This window comes from Salvia hispanica, chromosome 3, assembly GCF_023119035.1.
Source record: "Salvia hispanica cultivar TCC Black 2014 chromosome 3, UniMelb_Shisp_WGS_1.0, whole genome shotgun sequence".
Lineage (NCBI taxonomy): Eukaryota > Viridiplantae > Streptophyta > Magnoliopsida > Lamiales > Lamiaceae > Salvia > Salvia hispanica.
In genome coordinates this window covers 21,398,078-21,420,591 of record NC_062967.1, presented here as the reverse complement: position 1 = coordinate 21,420,591, position 22,514 = coordinate 21,398,078, and the positions used below count along the sequence as shown (strand labels likewise).

Genomic DNA, 22,514 nt, shown 5'->3' with positions numbered 1-22,514 from the left:
ATTATTATTTTTAATTAATAGTGAATTTCAAGGGAATAAGAAACTGAAAAAGGTAAATAAAAATAATGCTCTATTCGTTTTCTGAAAATACAAACTCTATGTTTTGGAAAATGGATTCCGCAGCCCATTAGTATACACTCTATTACTTTTCTCTCCCCCTCTCCTAATTTACTCATTTTTTCTGATCATTTCTTTTATTTTATCAATTTTGTATTAGAATCCGTGCTGTTTTCAAAGTTTTTTATTTTTTGAAAATGGAAGGAGTATTCATTTATCTTTTCTATGTAGAAATAAATATACCTCTTCAAAATTGATTCTATAATTTTAAGTGGACATGATCTTCATATTTCCGACAAAACTTTCTGATACCACAAGTGACAGTTATTCCTAAATTGGAAAATAATTTTGTTTTTCTAATATTAGAAGAAAAACACGAGAGAACACTTGTGACAAACGTGAGTATATTTAGATTTGAAAATTGAAACCACTATAATCGAAAATCGATAGATGAATAAAGAGAAAAACGTAAATGCGAAGATACTAACTTCATCATTTAAAGTTAAAACGGAAAAATGAATGAAATTGGTAGACCTGATTATTAATTACACGTATAATCTGCTCTTCTCTTTGATGAGTGATTCCTCTAATAGCTCGACAAGTCAAAACAAATAGTAACTCACATTAGGCCAAACTTGGAAAAAGTAGTATCCTATGTTCACAAAACCTTCTCTGTAGATGATCGCAGATTCACTCACAAGGACAAGGATAATTCTATCATGGAATTGAATGTAGTTTTGCTGATTACGCTACTCTCTTGCGCCGCCACAGCTGATTATGTCAGGCCTCCGCCGCGCGCAACTCTCTCATTTCCATGGACCAAAAAAAGCTCTTCCGAGCCTCAGCAGGTTCATTTCTCTTCTCATTCACCTCAATTTTCAATCCATGAATTTCTCTTCTTGGGTTTTCGATGCTGTATTTGATTTTGTGTTCCAAGATAAAATGGATTTCTGGATAATTAATGTAAGAGATAAGAGAGTAGGTTCTTTACTGCTATTGGTCTATTTAGTATTTACACACACTACCTTTTCCTTGGTTGACAATCAGAATTCAATCTCAAGATTGCATTTTTCTTGCTCTGCTCTTAACGGATTGAGTAGATTTTTTATTAAAATTCAGTGTATTTGAGTCTAGAGCTCATCTTTTTGTCAGCATACTAATTAGGGCTAAATGGATTAGGCCATGTTTCCTGCAATGTATTAGTGAGGAATCCCTGTTTTTTGGCAATGCATTGGGAACCGGTTCCGTGCGTTTCCTTGCTTTCGTATCGGAACACTTGTATTGATGTTTCCTGAATGGCTCTTTAGGTTCATATCTCCTTAGCCGGGGAGAAGCATATGCGTGTTTCGTGGACCACTACCTCTAAGCATTCTCCTTCGGTGGTTGAGTATGGAACATCTTCGAAAAATTATAGCTTCACCTCTAAAGGTGAGAGCACTAGCTATAGTTATTTTCTCTATAGCTCTGGAAAGATACACCACACGGTCATTGGTCCGTTGGAACACAACAGTCTGTATTACTACCGATGTGGAGGGGAAGGTCCAGAATTTCAGCTCAAAACTCCGCCATCCTGGTTCCCGGTCACGTTTGCTGTGGCGGGTGATTTAGGTCAGACCGAGTGGACCAAGTCGACTCTGGATCACATAAACCAGTGCAAATACGACGTGCATATGATTCCTGGAGACCTTTCATATGCGGATTATATGCAGCGCAGGTGGGATACATTTGGGGAACTGGTGCAGCCGCTTGCTAGCGCAAGACCGTGGATGGTGACTCAGGGAAATCACGAGAAGGAGTACATACCGATGTTGGAGGATAGTTTCAAATCATACAACTCGAGATGGAAAATGCCCTATCAAGAGAGTGGATCTGCTTCGAACCTGTTTTATTCATTTGAAGTGGCTGGAGCTCATGTCGTCATGCTTGGCTCGTATACAGACTATGACAAGTTCTCTGATCAATATTCTTGGCTGAAGGTTAGTTCGAGAGGCTTGTTTTCTTGTATCTAGTATATGCAATCAGTTTTATCGTCTGTTGAGTCTTGTTCGGGTGTCCATCTTGTTGATTGTTGTTTTTGCAGGGTGACCTTTCGAAGGTAGACCGGAAAAGAACACCGTGGCTTCTTGTGCTTTTTCATGTCCCTTGGTACAACAGTAATGAGGCTCATCAGGGTGAGGGCGATGACATGAAGGCAGCCATGGAACCGTTGCTTCGTGCTGCTGGTGTGGATCTGGTGTTGGCTGGCCATGTACATGCCTATGAGCGCACGGTGAGATTTCATTGTAAACCTTGTTTCCTTTCTGTTACTTACTGAGCTCTCATATATCGCTTTGGCTATGGCAAAAACAGAACCGTGTGTACAACGGAAGATCAGATCCCTGCGGTGCTGTCCACATAACGATTGGTGATGGTGGAAACAGGGAAGGTTTAGCAAACAAGTAAGATCACCCCTAACTAAATCTGAGGAACACTTTGGTGTATCTTCCTAATAAGTTCTAATTGTGATCAATAAACCCTAATTGAGGATTGCTAAAGCCTATATTTGGAGTGGATGCACCGTGCATCTAGATGTACACTAGTTTTTGCTATAATATTTATGTCATTGCAGCTGTTGAGGAAGACTATTATATAGAACTGTTTGTGTATGTGTTAGTTGATATTATTCTTAAACTTAAACACAGGCTTGCATATTGTGGTTTAGTCTGAAGCTTGTTCTATGTGTATGGTTGCGTTTTTTTGGTTTCGACCACATCTTCCCCAAATGTGAAATGGTACACAAAAGGGATCATCACATGATCACTGATGATATAATACGCAGGTACATGGATCCCCAACCGGAGTGGTCCATTTTCCGTGAAGCAAGCTTTGGTCATGGTGAGCTGAGGATAGTGAACTCGAGTCATGCGTATTGGAGCTGGCACAGGAATGATGACGATGAAGCAGTGAGGTCGGATCAAGTGTGGCTAACTTCTCTATTTGGGTCGGGGTGTCTCAACGAGAACGCTGACCACGAGCTGAGGAAAATGCTGTTGGAGCCATAGGATTGAGCCTGTCACTGTAAATACTTGAGCAATTGTATAAGGCGTGGAGCCCAATTATCATATATACCACTACTAGTATATATCTATGATCTCCTTTATGCGAAATTTAGGAATTTGAGCTTGTGGAACATACTATCTGATGATTATATAAGTATTTTATATTTTCTATAGTCCGGTTAGATGGCTCGATCAGTTATACAAGTTGAACCATGAATCAATAGCTTTAGCGATTCATTCACGATCTGATTTTAAAACATTGACGTGCATTTTGGTTTAATGATATTACTCTTAATTTTAAGAGGGAATGATCATAATATAGTACTCCTCTTTGTCCATTGTTTAAAAGAATTATTTTGATACTTTGGTTATTTCACTAACTTTTTACACTCACAGTTCTGTATAAAAATAATAAATAGTCTCACAATCCATATTCTTTTTTTATTTACTTTTCTACACAAAGTCAAATAATTTTTTAAAATTCATATTAAGTTAAAATAGTTCTTAAAAAGATGGACGGAGGAAGTTTTAGTACAAATTCCAAGAGTCTAATTCGAAACCTATACTAACAAATCCCTCTAGAAAACGCATCAGAAATTCGCGGCAACGCAACAATCATTTGTGGAATGACTGTAACTGAAAATTTGATAATTTAGTCTCCTAGAAATAGAATGACTTATCTTAGGATATTTGCATTAATTATGATCCTTGTAATTTTTAAGATCATTATTCAAAGAATGGGATTACTTTGGCTAAAACTCTATGAAAAATATTAAAAGTTCACCAAATACTAATGATTTTATATTTTTTAAGACAATCCATCCACCTCCGAGAATCACTTTGAAGGTTATTCCATTGCTTGGAATTCACCCCTAATCGGAAAAGGCAACTAATTCAACGACAACACAACATACCCACTTCGATCAAAATAGAAATAAAAAAAAGATTATACACAGTCAACGGAGTTGGTAGTTCTTTACCTGAACAATTCCTCTTTATCAATTCCTCGTCAAAATTCTCCACGCAAAACCCCTCAATTCTACAGCGCTGAATTGTTTCCTTGATTTCCCAGAATAAAAATCCAATCTTGCCGAGGATCCAGCTCTAAAAATGCATGACTTTTGCTTCACGATCCCATATGGGCTCCTCTTGGTTTGCGGCGGCGCGATCGGCTTCCTCAAGAAAGGCAGCGTCGCCTCTCTCGGCGGCGGCGTCGGCACTGGATTGCTGCTCGTCCTCGCCGGTTATCTCAGTCTCCAAGCATTTCACAAGCGCAAAAATTCTTACCTTGCTTTGATTCTTGAAACGGGTATGTTTTGCTGTTATGAATTTGATGGATTGTTGTCTATGCCCTTTTCGTGGTTAAGAATTTAATTCTTTTGTTGATCTCTTAATTTGGATCTGTGTTTAATAGTTCAATGTGGTGATTTTTAGAGATAGGATGGGCAAGCTAGAGACTTTATGAATTGATTGTGTATGACTTTTCTGGATTAGATCAAATTCATAACTGGATTAAACAATTATTAGTGGATTAATTGTAATTGGAATGAATTTATAACTCGGTTAAAGAAATTATAAGATAGACTCATGTTATGAATCACTTTGCTTGAATTGATCAAGAGATGATTTTGCACCACAAGACTTGAATTTTCATGTTCATGCATTTCTATGGATGTAATATGCATCTGTGATATATCTTGTGAATCAGAATGGATCGGTAAGAAAGATGGGAGACTATTCTGTATGAACGAATCTAGAAGTCTAAACGTCTAAACTCTAAACATGTGTTCATGAGGGTATGATTGGTACCCAATCTAGTTCTTGTATAGATGTCGATTTAGAAGATGCTAATTCATCATAATGATTTCAACAGTGGATTCCTTCATTGTTAACTTGTCAACTTCATATTATGACATGCCAGTTTTTTTATCTTGTTTTCTGTTTTCACTTCTTTTTCAGTTAGAATGTAGTACCAAAGATGATCCTTATTAGTTATGTTCTTTATGCTGTAATCGCCACTTGATATCTTTAGACTCGTAGATTCGGTCATCCTTTTCTAATGCTCCCTCCGTCCTTAAAAATAAGAACTTTTGAAAGGGCATGAGAGTAAGAGATAGATAGAAAGAAAAAGTGATTGAAGTATTGTTAGTGGAGAATGAGTCCCACCTCATTGGAGAGAAAAACGTTTCCTTGAAAGTGCATAATTTTAATGGACGGACTAAAATGGATATAGTTCTTATTTTTAAGGGACGGAGGGAGTAATAATTACTTTTTCCCCCTATGGATGATTAATTACTTGGCCTGCCTTTGTCTCCAACAGCTATTGCTGCTACACTATCATACATCATGGGTCAACGTTACATGCAAACCCAAAAAATCATGCCAGCTGGTATCGTTGCTGGGATCAGGTAAGAATCAGTTGAGACATTCCATAACGTGATAATTTCTGATCAAAATGTTCCAAAACGGGTTCATTCCTAACTAGTTGCATCGGTTCTGAGTTTGCTGAAACTACATGTATTTATGGGAGGGCAACTCCTTATGATTGTTTTATCTTGCTTAAATCTTTAATTAAGATATTTGTTGGCTGTATATTTGTTGTAGGTCACTTGCTTATATCTGTGGCATTCTGTCTTCCTTACCGTAGGCATTAAAAAAACATCAAAACATAAAGCTATTCTACATTGAAATTCTTGTTAAACTAAAACATTACATATCCATCATTTGTAACTGTACTAACCTCAGTTAAGTTTTCTTTACCCCCCTCGAGTTAAAATTTTGAAAAGTGAGCTTATTGATTTATTAATAGCATTCTTCTCCTTCTAATCTCGACGGAGAAGGTTTGTTTATTATTGTTCATATAGAGTGAGGAGTGTTATGTGAGCACTATAACTGCTAATGTTGGTTTTTTGTGGTTTCTGTCATTTTTATGTTATGGATGCTTTGTGTGATGTGTGCAGTGTCGTGATGGCTGTATTCTACCTGTACAAGATTGCGACTGGAGGAAATCATTTTCCACCAAAGACCGAATAATGGAGACAAGAAAACACCATGCTGCCTTGCCGATTAGAGTTACAATGCAGAAAGGTTACTGTTCCAACTTATTCCTTAGATGTTAACAAATTTATGTTACTACACATCTCAAAGATTAGCCGACATGTCATGTTACTTCATTTTCTTGTTCTAGTATGTCAAATGTATTGTATGTGTGATTGATTCATAATTTTATCAGAATAAGTATGTATTTGTCAACTTTTATATAAATCTAAAGAGTTCTACTATCTTGTCACCATTCAATATTCATTTCCAAGGACAACCAGATTGCAATAACAAACTCAAGATTTCTCAATAACACTTGTATATTTCATGTACATACATACATACATATACATAGACAATGTGGTTATGCATTAGGACACAAGAAGTAGTGCAAGAGTAACCCGAAAACACAACGACTCCTCAGCAACCCGATGGTCTGTCATAATTAGGGGGCAACGATGGACACCTTTCGTTCATGTGTGGATACGGATCCATGGTGTTGTAGCCGGGTAGTTCCATCCGATATTTCCCTCTAATCTGGCAGAAGGGAAGTTTCACAGAGTCCCCATTGTTGCACCACGTTGGTAAACGGCTTGAATTGCTTTCGAAGATCTTGAGGGAGTAGGCATCCTTTATCTGAAATATTCCACACCAGTTGATTCTGAGAGTTACATTCATACAGATAATTGCTAGTTTATACTTTCGACATGACTTGCTTTACTCACCGTGAACTCAGTGGCCTGCGTAGAGCTTGCAAGTTTGCCAAACACCCCTGCTTCCTTGTACATCTCAAACACAAAAGCGACGCATGATGTCGACCTCCCATCTTCGTAGACCCAATTATCTTGCTCAGGGATGGCCAACAGTTGACCGAACGATGACTTGCGCTTCTCCACTTCAACAAGAATTTCACTAAGAGTAAAGTTCTGCAGGATTGAAACTAATTATATCACTTTTCTAAACATCATATTGTTTGTGTTTCTTCAGCAACAACCACATGTTTATAAGAAATCTGGTAAGTAATAGGTCGATGAGACAGTAAACGAAACCTGCGTTCCAAGTCGTTTGTTCAATGCTTCGTTCCACATTTTAGCAGCATAAGCAGGCTGCATTTGGTTCCAAACAGTCATAACAGAAGCCACCTGTAAACAACCCACAAATTAAAACAGAAGAACAGAAAATCGAAAGACATTGTGGCCATGCATGCTTCATGCTTGCAACGAACATGGCAGACCGATAACAGGAGAAGAAATATAAAAAGTGACACAGTTTTAAGATTTAAGAACTAGAAAAAAGAAAAAAGAAAAAAGAAATACAGTACCAGATGAGCATCGAGGGGTGTTGGATAGTTATCGCTAGTAGTGTCGATCCAGCTAAATATCAGGTTATGGTAACCATATGGTCTCCCCGACATGCTCTTAGCATACTTCCATGCAGCATCTACGTCAAACCTGGCCCGGACTTCAGGATGCAAAGGGAGCAATGCTATGTGTGGATTTGACTCGTCCTTTGTTAACTCAAACTCCCACCATTCATCCCATGGTAAAATAGCTATGACATCTTCTCCCTACAAAACAGCCTCGAATCAAAATGGTACTCATGCGATCCACAATAATTGTAACTCTCGTAACGAACATGTTAATGCGTTATAGTATTTCCGAATTGGCTGTGCCTGTGACTGAATGTACAGAAAAGAGTGAAATCACCTTTTCATTTTCATGGCCTGATTCTGCAACCCATAGCTTCCCTTTGGAGTCTCTTAAGCAGACAGCAGAGTGACCAGCATAAGCTCCGGTCACCCACTTCTCTAAAGTCTCAAAACCGCCCCATCGCCCTCGGATTTTGGATATTGCAAGGAAATCTCCGGATTGTATCTCATCAACAGTGATGTTGGTGACCCACGGTTGGGGACGTTCCACAAAGGAAGCACCCATGTGTTTCTTAAGAAACGCTATGTTAGAGTTTTCGCCCCATTCGGTATTCGTGAACAAAGGGAACACCTCCCACAGAGCCTGGAAAGTCCCTAGCATCCCTGCTTGCATCAGAAAAATCGAAACCCCCCTAGTTTTAACCTGATTGTCACAGAAGTTGAGTTACAATTGTGATATGGAGAAATATCAGCTGCAAAATATGTAAAGAGTTTCAACTCACGTATTCATATTCAGCTTCGGATTCCCACTCTTTGAACTCAAGAGTATGCTCGCGGGCCAACATGTAGTAATCCCACGTTACACGAAAGGGCGTTGCAAACACGTAGAGATCCATACATGTCAAGCTATGCGGCTTGTTCAACTGAAAATTGATTCAGATGAGCACGGTAAACTACACATAGCATCACTCTCCTATTCAAATTATCCAATTGATTCGAGCATGTCTCAAAATCGAGAAATACAATTATCCTTATTTTATTTTCATATATTTATTTCAATTCTGTACTGATCGCTGGCTCCGGAATCTTGTTAAGGGAAATCATCCCTTAACACCAACACACACTTTAATCAATAGCCAAATTTATTGAAACTCAATAGTAATAATAGAAACAATCTAAAACACTATGCCAATAGGGAAACCAACATTTCAAAAATTCATCTATTTTGGTATCATTTTTAAAACAAAAGAAATGATCAAATTAGGGGAGAAGAGAAGAGAATGACCTTGAGGTGAAGAGTGCCGCCCCCAAATCGAGTGTTGTTACGGTTGTGGAACTCCAGCCAAGCAGTGGAGTCGTAGAAGCAAGCTCCTTTCCATTGCAAATCGGAGGCGTTGGCGGAGGTGGCGGCTCCGACGAAAGACGGCATCAGGTCGGCGGCGCTGTTGAGGGCGTTGAGAATAGGCTTCGAGACCTGGCGAGGGAGCAACGGCAATACATCGGCGGGGTGAAACGGCGCTTGCAAGGCTTCAACTGAGGAAATTGTGAAAATCGCCGAGAGAATCAGAATCAGAATTGTGGCGATTTTGTTCATGGCTTAGAAATGGCGGAGAGTTGGTAGAATCTTGTTTGATGAATACGAATTCTTGTTTGTGGGATTTCTCTTCAATTTATAGAGAGGTTGATCAAGTGTGAAGAAACCTCTGCAAATGCAAATTGTCTGTTATGTATATAATTCGATTTTATGATTTAAATTCTTATTTTTTGCAATTCAAATTAAACAAAAATGCAAATTTTACAAGTTACGACGGATTGGAGAAAGTATTTTAGTCTATTTGAAATAATCATCCTTTATTCTCTCTCCCCTTTTTATGGATTCTCTCTTTCTCCCACTAAAATGGGCATTTATCCGCTAATTAAAATTGAATCTATTCTTCTTTCTCACACTAGGATGGATAATTATCCACTAATAATGTAAATACAACCCTTAATCTAAACACTTATCGCTAATAATAAAATTAGAATCTTTCATTTGATCCCTTTTTCTATTTCATAATAGGATGGGCAATTATCTGCCAATGAAAATAAAATCTTTCATATCACTTCTTCTTTCTTACTTTATCAGATAATAATGAAAATTTCATCTGTTGTTTGGATGTAACAAGCCTTATAAATTATTTTGAATATGAACATAACAATAGAAATCTGTGTAATGAACAATATGAACATATATAGACTGTTGATGATGCCCACTTTGAAAAAAACTTTAAGATAATATGTAATAACCATATGCATTTCTGTTTTCTAATACTCATTTTTTTAATATTTGTTCCTCATTATTTATCTCTAATTCTAGGGACTATTCTAAATTTCTAATGCTCATACCATATCTACTTTTGTCGGTATCAATAAAAAAAAAAAAAAACTCTCTTCGTCTCAACTAAGTTGAGTCATATTCTTTTTTTGATAAAAATATAAAATATTCAATCACTTTTACTTTATTCGATTATCTACTTTACTCTCTCTTTTATCTTTCCTATTTTATTTCTCTCTTCTACTTTTCAACCAAATTTCTTAATCCGTGCCCAAAAATTTTAATTCAACTTAATTGGAACGGAGGGAGTACCACCCCTCAATGTCGAAAATCCAAGCTCTATCACTACTCGCGAATATTTTTTTTAAATACATGCATCGAAAATGTACAAATAGCAAAGTATAGGGACTAAATTTAAACTATATCTATTTAAAAAAATTATAAGAATATCGATGAAAAATAATAATGATTTTACATTTCTTAATTAGTTCTATTTTACCTGTCTTTGATGTTATATATCCTGATTTGCTCACTTATTTATAGAAATATACCATAAAAATAATAACATAAACAGTTGTTGGTTTTTTCACCAACGATAGAATTTTACTACATCTCATTTATCATCACATCACATTAGATACACCACTCCGACGAAAACATTACATTACTACTGAAAAATAAGAGTGATTAGATTATAAAGTCAATATAACAAATATCTGGTTATCCATGTCATTTTAAAGTAGTCGGATTCCGTTACTACTGAAAAAATTCAATAACTATTTAATTTTGTGATATTCATATTATATGTCAAGGTTAAAGTTCTTAATTTTTTTTAATTTCGTAAAATTTTAGGTGCCAATTCCCCTTGATCAAATAACTTTCATTAATCACATTATAATGACACGAGGGCCTATTTACGCAATTGTAGTAGGTATTTTCCATGTTTAGTCAAAAATACTTATTTATATAAAGAGAAGATAAATATGTATAAGGTCATTATAAATGCATAATTGTATATATATTTATTTTCCAATTATTTTCAATAAACAAAATAATATATTTATGTTACCTATTAGTTTTAATTTTATTCTTTATTTAACTATTTAATTTTTAATTTGCATTAATCAAATTTTAAAAATCAAGTATTATAAATTTAGCTATAAAGTGTTGAGGTTGAGTCTTTGATAATTATATAGTAGTACTATGTTTTACCTTGCAGTAGTAGTTTAGTGCAATAAGAATGAGACAACATATCACTATGGATTAAATATCCCTCCATTCAGTTTAAGTCGAGTCGTATTTGCTTTTAGGATGTCTTAATTAAGCCGAGTCATTTATTTTTTCTATAAAATATAAAACATCCAATCACTCTTGCTTTATTGCATCATTTACTTACTCTCTTTACATCTTTCCTACTATATTCATCTCTTATACTTTTCAATATAATTCTTAATCTTCGTGCTCAAAAGTTTTGATTTAACTTAATTGGAACGGAGAGAGTATTTATTATTTTCCTTTTTCGTAATTTTTTTAAGGACTAAATTTCTAGTAAGTAAATAAAATATAATTTATATAATGTTATTTGTTAAATTTTATCAGTATATTATAATTTTCGTAAATATAGTTATAGAATTGTGTAAATTAATAAATTTTGTTTTATGTCGTTAAAAATTAAATTTGAAGCAAATAAATCAATACATATTTATATTTTCTCAAAGCGATGTTAATTCATTTTTAATATATTAAAACTTTCCTAATTACTTGATATTTATTTAAATTATATTTATCGAATTTATGACATTTTTATGGTTGTTTTATATTATAGATAATATTTTATCCTATTTTTTATAGGAAATATTTATTTGATTTAAAAATATATATAAAGTATCAAAATATATATTGTTACTTTTAAATTATAATAATAATTTTTTCTATAACGATAAATAATAATGCAATAGATACAAGTATATATCTAATTGGTAAGGAGCCAAGTGGGGGTGTTACATATGTTTTGTTGTGGGCTGCAATTGCCAAATAACCTTAATCTAGTTTTCATTTTTTATGCACAACATATAAATTGAGGGTTATAATCTCGCGTTTTTGTAAAATAAAGAGAGAAACAAATACTTTAAATATATTAATTAAATATCCTTTAATGTAAAAAACTAAAGAAATAGTAAAAAATGTCCAAAAATAATAAAAAGTATCTCAAATGAATATTGTTCAGATAGCTAATATGTAATTTATTTTCACGAAGTATCTCAAGTATGCTTCCTATATATACCACTTTTGTAGTTTAATTACTCATTATTTAAAATAAATAGATGATTTCTTTGCTCAGGTATTCACACCGTTCGCGCGCATATATCCATTTAATCATTCTCTATAGATATCGAAGGTGGAGAGTTTTTGTGTTGAAGCGAACACGTCTTAGTGATGATGCATGTATATTTTATTTTAAGCAATTAGAATGAAATCAAGATTCAATTATACTGTATGAAAAAGAGATGATTGAGCACATGATAAAACACGTCAGCACTTATTATGTATAATTGCACGTTTACTTCATCGTTAGGCATATTTTCAACATTAATATACCATCGTTTTGTTAATAAAGATGGACCGGTCGAGTTTGATTCTTAGATATTCATGCGTTTATATATGTAACAAATTGTAAATGGATTAATAGAAAACTTGGGGTAGGGGGTACACTGTAGGGATAGCCGGATAGGGGTGGGGGTAGGGGTGGTCGAATGAATTGAATACTAAATGTTTATTGCCGTTTAATTAGAAAACTTCTGCATTTTGTGGCACAGCACGAGGGGGTGTTGTGGCTTAAACTTTTAACCACTTATCCTTCATTCTTCTCTTTTACTTTTTCATTTACACGTCCTATCATTTGTTTTATTGTTTTAATTACTTTTCTCTCATTTTATTTTATTTTATTAATAATATATTAAAATTCATGTCATCTTCAATTAACCTATTTATATGAGATAAATGAAATATTAGAAAAGACATATACTCAAACATTGACTCCTTAATCATATATTGAGACAACAATATCAATATGGTGGTTGTGGTGCAGTGGTTGTGTGGTAGTTTATTTAAGGTAGAGACTTAAGTTCAAATCTCAACAGACACAAGTTTGTTTTTCTTTTTGTTACTTCCCTGTTTATTTATTAAAAATCAAATCTTTAGCAAATAAATTATGTGAGTTGTATTATATCTATATTCATATAGAATTTCTAAATATTTACCACTTCCAAATATTTTATCTTTTGCATTATATTTTTCCTTTTTTATTTTTCTTATATTGTAAATTTTTCCAAATATTTTTTTTCTCTTTCAAAAATTTTATTTATTGTGTATTTCTATATTTATACTCATATTAGGTATTTACAACTAACAAATATTAGGTATTTACAACTAACAACTATATAAGATATTCACAATTCACAAGCTATCTATATAAAATATTCACCATTAATAAAAGTGTCAAATTTTAAAGCTCTAAATATCTGCAACTATTGCACCCTTGAATCAAAATTTCTGAATATATAGACCATCTCAAAAAGTGGTAAATTCAAGGGGAAGCTAAATTGAAAAATAAAAATGTAATATTTGTCCCTAAAATCACGAACTTTGGCAAAATTTTGGTATTTTCACGAATTTTATTATTCTAAAATATCATAAATTTACATTTTGTTTGTTATTTTCCACGGCGGGTCAATCATTATATCCGACTAACATACATGACATTTTTCCTACTTGATACTACTAAATCAACGTGACTTTCTACATGACTTTTTTACATGGTACGGACTTGAAAAGTGATCTAAAATATATGTTTTAGGGTTGCCCACAAAGAATAAGTTTTAGCATAAAATATTTTATTTAGGTCAGGTTGGGAAATAACAAACAAAATGTAAAGTTTATGATATTTTAGATCAATTTTAATGTTTGTGGAAACAACCAGAATTTGACCAAAGTTTGTGGTTTTAAGGACCAATATCCCTACAAAAAAAACTACAGTACAATATTTACCTTTTGCGGAGAAGATGTAAATATTTATTTTAAATCTCGTTTTCTTTTGTTCATCTTAGAGAATCTCCAAGGGAAAGGTAAATGGAGAGATAAGTAGAAATGACTACTATATTTACCTTTTTACATAGAATTTCATACTCCAATGAAAATGGTCCTTTTAATTTACCTTCTGTCCTTAAATTCCATTATTTTTTTAAGAAGGTGTAATTATCTTTTTGAGAAGTTAAATGAGAAATATACATTCTTAATTTATCTTTCCCTTGAAAATGCTTTTACAATATCTCCAAGAAAAAGTGGTAAAAAATAATATATGGAGTACATATTTCACATTTACCTTTATAAAAAGATAAGTATACATTTTTATAAAATAGTGAATCTACCATATTTATCTTTTATGAGGAGAAGATGTAAAATATTTAGTTTAAGTCTCGTTTTGTTTTGATCAACTTTGAGCATTTTCAAGGAAATGGATAAATGTAGTAGTAGTCTTGTGTATTATTTACACAAAATATTTAAAAAAATAAGTCACTTAGACTGAAATGGAGGGTATATAAAAAATCGATAACTTAAATCCTATTATCGCGTCCGTACCAAATCACGAAATAAAAAATTTCCAGCAGTTCTTTTGTTACGGTTATTTTTTGAAATATAGCTTCAACCATTTTATTCAAGTATTATAACCCAGATTCATTAAAAACTTATTTTATAGTTATAAATGATCAATAAAAAATATAACTTTTATATTTTAAACTAAGGATCATGGGTTTTCATTTGACAAAGTGACGAATTTACGATAGATATTTAGCATCAAGAACTACTTTATACGTATTTAATACTATATCATTTTAAAGTACTTTATTTGATCCAATCCTACATAGTTTGTTCGAAAGATGTGTGTATCAAAAGTAGGTTATATTCCTCAATTCAAAGAAAGGATAACTTGTCAGTGTGTACCCTACACGTCGTCCAAAACTTAACATTATTTTGATGCGCACTTAAAGCCAATTGTGTGTTGTATCTTTCTTTATATGTACAATATGAGAGAGACACTGAAATTCAAAATGGAAATGTGCTGATTTAGGATACACGTTGGCGTTGCTTCTAAGAAAGAAATGCATTTTTCAAGAAAATACAAAGATTGGTGTATGTGTTGGCGAAAATACGAGGTGGCCGAAATAGTACCAAAGATTGGATTTTGTTAGTTTGTTGTATTAGTTTGCAGCATAAACCATATTAATTGCCCTAACTAGTATTCCCTCTATCATCTGAGTATTTTTTTTACACTCATTTTAAAAAAATTATGATAAATAATTAGAGTGGAGAGAAAGAATAAAATAAGTAAAAGAATATTGACAATAACTTTCCTCTACATTATTATCTCTCTTACTTTATCACTATTCACTTTAACTATTTATTGCAGAGTATCTTCTTCCGAAAACGAGTACAAAAAAGAAATGACTCAAATAACGAAAGACGGAGGAGTATGTTTTATGTAGCAATTGATATTAAATGGCATTTGATATGGATGTCAACAACTTATATGTTTTGTTCAATAGATAACTTCTTCCTAATTTTAAGATACTCCCCCGTCGACGAAAAATAGTCTCATTTTGCCATTTTAAGATTCCGCAAAAAAATAGTCTCATTTCTATAAATAAAAAGTTTCTCTCTTGTACTTTATTCATTTTTTATCCCCTCTCCCATACTTTACCTATTTTTTCTTTATATCTCTCTTACTTTATCTTTTTTTTTTCTCACATCTCTTTTGCTTTACTAATTTCTCATTAAAACTCATGTTGTTCCCAAATGGAACTATTTTTATTTTAGACGGAGGGAGTATAATTTAACCACTCCCTACCACAATAACATTTAAACTTAAATTAAGGTACATTAAACATTTCAGAATTACATAAACATAGTGTTGTAATTTAACTATTTGTTTTCTGTTTTTTATATTACATATTTGTATTGTGTCTTTTATTTTTATGATTTCTACATTATGCAATAATTAATGTTAGCTCAACTATAATATTAAATTTCATAGTATATTAAGCAAATGAGATGATTTAGTTAAATTATATAATTAATTAAATTAAATTAAAAATTAATTTTATTTATCAAATTTATTTAGTGAATTTATCAATAAAATTAATATTTAATTAAGTAAACCCAAAAAATAAACATTTACCATTAAAAAAACAAATGAGATGAATTTTAAGATACTACTAAAATTATTTTATTACTTCTTTGGGGTTGGGATTTTAAAATATGGTTGAAGCTGTTATCATAATTCATACAGGCTGTTACAATTAATGTGGCCTATAAATAGTATAAGCTGTTAATTAGAATTCTTGTTCCGAATACCATAGCTCATGCGCTAGAAATGTGTGCCTGAAATTAATATGAGCAGTTAATTAGATATGATATTCATATATTCCAGCAATAGTAATGTGTGTCGTAGGGACGTAAGACTAGTCCGCGAGATATCCGAATAGCCAGTTCAATTTAGAAACTTAGGATTAAAAAAAAATTGGTTAGATAAAATTATAACTCAATTAACTTGCAATTTGATTAAGGCTGGCTTTGTGGGATGGATCCAAATGCATTATTGTCTATTTATCTACGTTGTTTGATAACTAATTTGTCATTTCAATGACTAATTTTTCTAAATAACTATAAAAATCTTCCATTTGATATGTAATAGACATATTTATTTGATTTTTATGAATATGTATCCCTTCGTTCATTTTTAATAGAGATATTTTTTTTCGGTACAGTTTAAGAATATTGTGTTAAGTGGATGGAGAATAAAGTAAGAGAAATAGAGAGATAATAAAGTGGGTGAGAGGATTACTTTTTGCTAAAAATAGAATTGACTATTTTATTGGAAGTTCCTAAAATAGAAAAATGACTAAATTAACATGGAACGTAGAGAATATTATATTTCATCTGTCTCATTGATATATATCAGTTAGAATTGACACATATTTTAATGCATAAATTGATAAAGTTAGGGACAGAGATAGCATAGGCCAAGCATAGCGAAAGACTTGGCCGTTGCTATCCTCCCAGATTCACCTATGATGTATTTGGGTTTTATGAAGAAGATGTTGGTGAGAGGGAGGAGAGAAGGGTAAGAAGGAATAGAGGAACTATAATTACTGTATGATCTAGGGAACAGAGACCACGTTTATATCTTTTTTTTTTTATTATTTAATTCACAGTTAATAATGTCATTTCTTGTTTAGTGTGATTATTAATTTAAGAATATATTACTACTTTTTCTATCTCTGGAATTGTTATAAGAATCAATTACTACTAGTATAAATCTTATTTTTTTTTATTAGTATAGTTATATACTGTATTAATTTGAGTTAATTTTACATGGACCGGAGGGAATATAATTATGGACGGGAGGGCTAAACTAGTTATAAGATAAAACACAATTGTAAAAACCAAGATGTAAATGCATTATAGTTAATCTATTCTCAATATCACTAATTTTGGCGGGGCCGTTGATGAAAGAGAGCAGCAGCCCATTACCCAAAAGTGGAATCTGCAATCAATTGGACCACATTTTTTATGGGCTTTGCGATTATGTGTATTCATCATAGTTTGTTTTAATTAAAAAAATTGCATTTATCACGATTACAAATTCTTAACGCTATATCCTCATTCCTCGACTAGGAGGAGTTGGGAGTTTTAGGAAATGTAACAAGGAAGAAAATCATATGAAAATAATATGTTCTTGGAAGAATATTATCTAGACATTATTTTTTATATCTATTTTTGTATAATTATTTTTTCCTATGTACATTCTCATTCCTTCATTATAAAGAAGAAACCTATCAATGAAATAATCACTTTGATCAGACTCAATATTTAACATGGTATCACGGCAATTCAATCCTAGACCTAATCTTTTCGACCTGAATCATAAAATCAAACAATTTTCTTCTCAAGATTTCAGAGCAATCTCATCATCGTTCAAAACCCTGCTCAACCTTTCGGCCAAAATATGGCAACAAACAACCCCTACCGTACTATCCTGAGCTTGAAATCAAAGCCAAGATCAAGTGAGCATCAAATATCATAAAAAAATATGGCCAAATCCAACGAGTTTAAATCGGATTTAAGCTTGACAGAAAAAACTTCACTGTTTGGTCACGACTAATGCTAGAAGCCGTGAGGAGCCAGGAAAAGATCGACCATCTCAAAGGGGAGAAGGAACCTCCCAAATATGACGCCTACAAATTAAAAGAGTGGCAGGCGGCCGATTTCATAGTGTTCTCGTGGCTCATGCGGATTTATATTTTGCAACTAGTAGAGCATTTTGCATTTGAAAGCATATATATAAAGTAGTAGTAACATATTTTAGAATTATACAATCATGAAATTTCCATGTAGCAAGTACTAATAATATTATCCCACAATATTATTATTCACAATGAATTAATTAATCAAATCATTTACGAGCAAACAATTATATAACTAATTGATCCCTGATTTCTCCCACCAATCCGTGCGGGCTTCGCTCCACGACCGCGGCTCGTGGCCGAAAAGCGCCGCCACCGCCACCTCAAGCGCCACAAAGAAGTTGGACCTATCCAGAGCCCTATTCCACACGCCGCTAACAATGCAGTAATTGGTGCTGAACGGAGGGCGGTGGTGCGCAGCGTGCTCGGCCCGCCTCAAGATAAACCCGGCGTCCTGGAGCGCCGCTACCACCCGCGGCAGCCTCCCCTTTGGTGTGTGGGACCACGCGTGGAACTGCTGGCTGAACATCACAAACCCTCCAAACGCCCCAATAAACGACAGCAAAACCGGGTCGCTGCATAGCCAATATATTGGGGTGGCCACGGCCGCGACAGCGGCCGCAGTGATATGGACGTTGTAGACAACGTCCATTTTAGTGATTTCCATGGGCCGGTGGTGGTGGCCTTGGAAGCCCACGATTTGTGGGCCGAATATCGGAGTTTGTGGGCCTCCATAGTTGTCAATGGCCCAATGGTAGATGCCGGTGCCCAAGTCCGCTAACAAGTAGGCCGCCACCGTGGCAAGCATGGACCCCAGCCATGCCTGTGCGGCGACGGTCAGTAGTAGGGATTTTCCTATGGAGAATAGCACGGCGGCGCAGCCAGCGGCGAAGCATGCATGTTGAGCCAAGATATTGTGTTGATTTAGGGTTTGCTCCATGTTAAAGAGAGAGATGAGAATTGATGGTTTGGAGATGGAATTTATAAGGAGAAGCCGTGGAAAGATGAACAAAAGATTGAGGTTTTGTGATGAAAAAGTAATGACAGTGTAAATTAGAGAGATGGCAAGACCACGTAGTATTATATGGAATAAATGTGATCGGAGAAGCAAAGCAAAATATAATAAGTGCTTATTTGGTTCACGTCATCGTGTTTTCATTTTATGCAATATATATGTGGTTTTGCAAATTTGTTAAGGTCAAAAACAGTTGGCACGTATGGAGAAAAATACTAGTTAATTGTATTTAATATAATGGCCGATTGCGTTTCTGTACCCGTAAAAGTGTTCGTATAGATATCCAAATCAATTATCTAACTATATGAATGTTGTTTGTATACAAATTCAGTTTTTAAGTTGAATTGTATTCTTATAATAATTGGGCTAATGTTGACTCACTTAAATAATCCTTATTCCTTTTTGGGTAGCAATCCTTTGTAATAGGTTTTCTAGACGGCTATATTTTAGTAATTCTTTTTTTTTTGTTTAATCTAAACGCATAATGTTTAGTTTTGTAAGGAATAAATTATAAAGACTTAACGTTTTGGGCATATTTGGACGAAATTTTTCTCTGTCACTTTGGGAAACCAAAGTGTGTTTAGACCGTCATCTCTTGCAATAGAAATGTCAATTGATCAAACTCCATTGTTCACTCTCGCCTAACGAAAAAAAATTCTCTTTTTTTTATTAATGTACTATTAGTTAAATATATATTAAAATGCGTAGAACTGATAGTCCGACATATCTGAGGGAAAGCTAGCGAGTAGAGGAGAAGTAATTAAGTAACATAATACAATAGAACTAGAGCTTACTAAAGGGACTAAACTATCCGATCATAGAGATAACTCAGTCATACCCGATGAGCTATTACATTTTCTTATGATACAAAATGATGGCCAATGATCCGAGGTTCAAACTAGACTGTTAGTTCAATAACTAGTTTTAGCTCAACTAATGGCTAAGACAAATGTCCTTAACGTATAAAACTACAATATGAACTTTGGAATAATTCAGCCTTAACGCGAAGCCACAAAACATCAACCCTCCTTTAATTATGATGACTGAAATAGAATGATTGAATATGGTTCTCATTGCTGAAAACCTAATGTTCACGAAACCCACGCCTCCTTTTCCCGAGGATCACTCATCTGATGTTGTTCAAGATGCATATGTCAAGTGGGGTAAGGATAATGGCTTAGCAAAACGTCTCATTTTGGCCTCCTTAAACGCGACATTTCATAAACTCGTGGTAAATCTTTTAACCACAAGAGAAGTGGCGTGAATTCTTGGCTTATGCCAGAGAAGAGGGAATATCCAACAATGATTGTCCAAAAATTGAGGGAAAATCTTGAAGAGATGAAATATTCAAAAGAGCCCTACAACTTAGATACTCAAATGGTTTCTACCACAAGTCCATTAGAAAAAGGTAACTAAGGGTGAAGGGCAGAAAGACATAACTCGTGAAAAGTTGAATGTTTTTAGTAGGTATGTCAATCGGTCCGGCTCGTCGGGTTTCGGGTCAACCCTACTCGGGTTGCGGGTCAATCGGGTGCGGGCTAATCGGGTTGTGATTTCTTTCGGATTATAAAAGTTCAACGGGTTTCGGGCTAGCCCAACGGGTTAATCGGGTTGCTACCGATAATATTAACATGCGATCAATCCAATAATTAATGATTAAAATTACTAATATTCATATTCCCTCCGTCCCAGATAATTTGGGACACTTTGACCCGGCACGGGTTTTAAGAAATCTAATGGAAAGTGAGTTGAAAAAGTTGGTGGGATGTGGGTCTTACTTTTAAAGTATTAGTTTTATAATAAAATGTGGCTAGGAATGAGTTCGTGGAATATGGGGTCCACTACCAAAAATGATAAAAGAGAAGTGAGACAAATTATGTGGGACGGCCCGAAATGGAATACTGGGTCGAATTATCTGGGACGGAGGGAGTACAATGTAGAACATTTAATTATGATATATTTGAGATATATGCTTAAACTCAATCATAAACATGATCAAATACTAATATTTGAGATATTTCGTGGATATTTCGTGGAATTTTAATGCATGTTTTAGAAATTTAAATATTTTTGTAGTTAATTTGAAGTTTTTAATTTATTTATCAATTATTATTTAATAAAAATTCAATATATAAAAATTTGTACATTTAATTATAAAATTCAAAGTTATTTTAAAATTAATTAATGAAGTGTCGAATTAGGAGTAAAAAAATAGAATAATAGAAATTCTATCGGGTTTTCGGGTCAACCCATCGGGTTTTTGGGTCTGGTCCTAACGGGTTGCGGGTTAATCGGGTGCGAGCTAATCGGGTTTTGATTTTATCGGGCTAGAAATTTCCGGCCCTAACCCTATAAATTTGGCCGGCTATTCGGGTCAGCCCACGGGTTACGGGCTACATTGACATCCCTAGTCTTTAGAAAAATCATCATTAGATTACATTTGGGTGAAGATAGCATAATGGATGGCGAGTTCTTAAAAGCTGCATCTTCCTTGACTTTTGGCCCTTCTCAACTAGAAGCGGAAATTGGGAATAGGAAAACAACTAGGAAATTATACTCCGTTCGTCCCATAAAAATATGTACATTTTTTATTTTTATTTGTACCATGGGCATTTTCATTTACGAAAAAGTTGTATCCAACTCATTACCCATATACATTATTCATGAGTAAAGACCAAAATTGGTCCTAAACATATGACCATTTTACGTTTTTGGTCCTAAACTTTATCTTTTTTTTTTTTTGGTCCTGCACATTGTTAGGTTTGGTATACTGAAAAACATGTTTCGAGCAAGTTTCGCGCGAATAGAATCTTGCTTGTATACGCAAAACTCTACAATCCACTTTTAACCCGATTCAGTATTATTCGAGCAGTCTCGCACGGATAGAATCACTATTATTATTACATTGTGTTTGCTTGTGCATTTATAAGATGTTTTACAAACATTTAAATGCATAATAAGTAAACAAAGTCTAAGTCTTTTGCTTAGTAGACCGGTTGTGGGCGTCGTCCACTTTAAGGTAACACGGTCAGATCTATGCAATGCTTTGCAAAAGAAAAAGAAGAATTTCACAACCTAGAGATAGGCTTTGGCTACCTATCGTGAAAGGTTGCAATGTCGGTCCGCATATTTCTAAGCCTTACTGAAATAAGATGACATTGGTGTGGTATAGCATCTGAACGGATCTAACAGCAAGACGTGTCTTTATGCTATCTACGAAAGACTAGGTCTTGATAAAATACTATTTCTTAATCAACATATGTTAGCATTGAGCATACGGTATTGATTATACACTACTTTGACTTATCAAATGGTGCGGGTTTTTCGCAACCCAATAATCCTGATATATTGGGTAGTGGTGATTAATATTTAGCGGTGC

General features: G+C 34.0%; 4 protein-coding genes across 5 annotated transcripts; 2 read left to right on the top strand and 2 right to left on the bottom strand.

The window, feature by feature from the left end:
• Window positions 1-638: 638 nt before the first annotated feature.
• LOC125216601 (purple acid phosphatase 18-like) lies at window positions 639-3,268 on the top strand. The gene is made up of 5 exons (XM_048118352.1): window positions 639-905; window positions 1,365-2,033; window positions 2,138-2,326; window positions 2,407-2,495; window positions 2,876-3,268. The coding sequence occupies exons 1-5, from the start codon at window positions 777-779 to the stop codon at window positions 3,096-3,098; spliced, it is 1,299 nt and encodes a 432-aa protein (XP_047974309.1). The 5' UTR covers window positions 639-776; the 3' UTR covers window positions 3,099-3,268.
• Window positions 3,269-3,916: 648 nt separating this feature from the next.
• Window positions 3,917-6,376, top strand: LOC125214189 (protein FATTY ACID EXPORT 5-like). 2 transcript variants are annotated; one of them, XM_048115098.1, is made up of 4 exons: window positions 3,917-4,063; window positions 4,168-4,404; window positions 5,416-5,503; window positions 6,056-6,376. In XM_048115098.1, the coding sequence occupies exons 2-4, from the start codon at window positions 4,206-4,208 to the stop codon at window positions 6,126-6,128; spliced, it is 360 nt and encodes a 119-aa protein (XP_047971055.1). In that variant the 5' UTR covers window positions 3,917-4,063; window positions 4,168-4,205; the 3' UTR covers window positions 6,129-6,376. The 2 variants fall into 2 exon arrangements, with proteins under 2 accessions (XP_047971055.1, XP_047971054.1); XM_048115097.1 differs by having other exon boundaries at window positions 3,931-4,404.
• Window positions 6,377-6,416: 40 nt separating this feature from the next.
• Window positions 6,417-9,203, bottom strand: LOC125214188. Its single transcript, XM_048115096.1, has 7 exons — window positions 8,789-9,203; window positions 8,286-8,426; window positions 7,841-8,206; window positions 7,456-7,701; window positions 7,184-7,276; window positions 6,860-7,060; window positions 6,417-6,770 (listed from the first exon to the last, which is right to left on the bottom strand). Exons 1-7 carry the CDS (start codon window positions 9,095-9,097, stop codon window positions 6,555-6,557), a joined length of 1,572 nt encoding a protein of 523 aa, XP_047971053.1. The 5' UTR covers window positions 9,098-9,203; the 3' UTR covers window positions 6,417-6,554.
• A 9,021-nt stretch (window positions 9,204-18,224) lies between these two features.
• LOC125209570 (fatty acid desaturase 4-like 1, chloroplastic) lies at window positions 18,225-19,060 on the bottom strand. The gene has a single exon (XM_048109166.1). The coding sequence runs from the start codon at window positions 19,058-19,060 to the stop codon at window positions 18,356-18,358; it is 705 nt and encodes a 234-aa protein (XP_047965123.1). The 3' UTR covers window positions 18,225-18,355.
• Window positions 19,061-22,514: the final 3,454 nt, after the last annotated feature.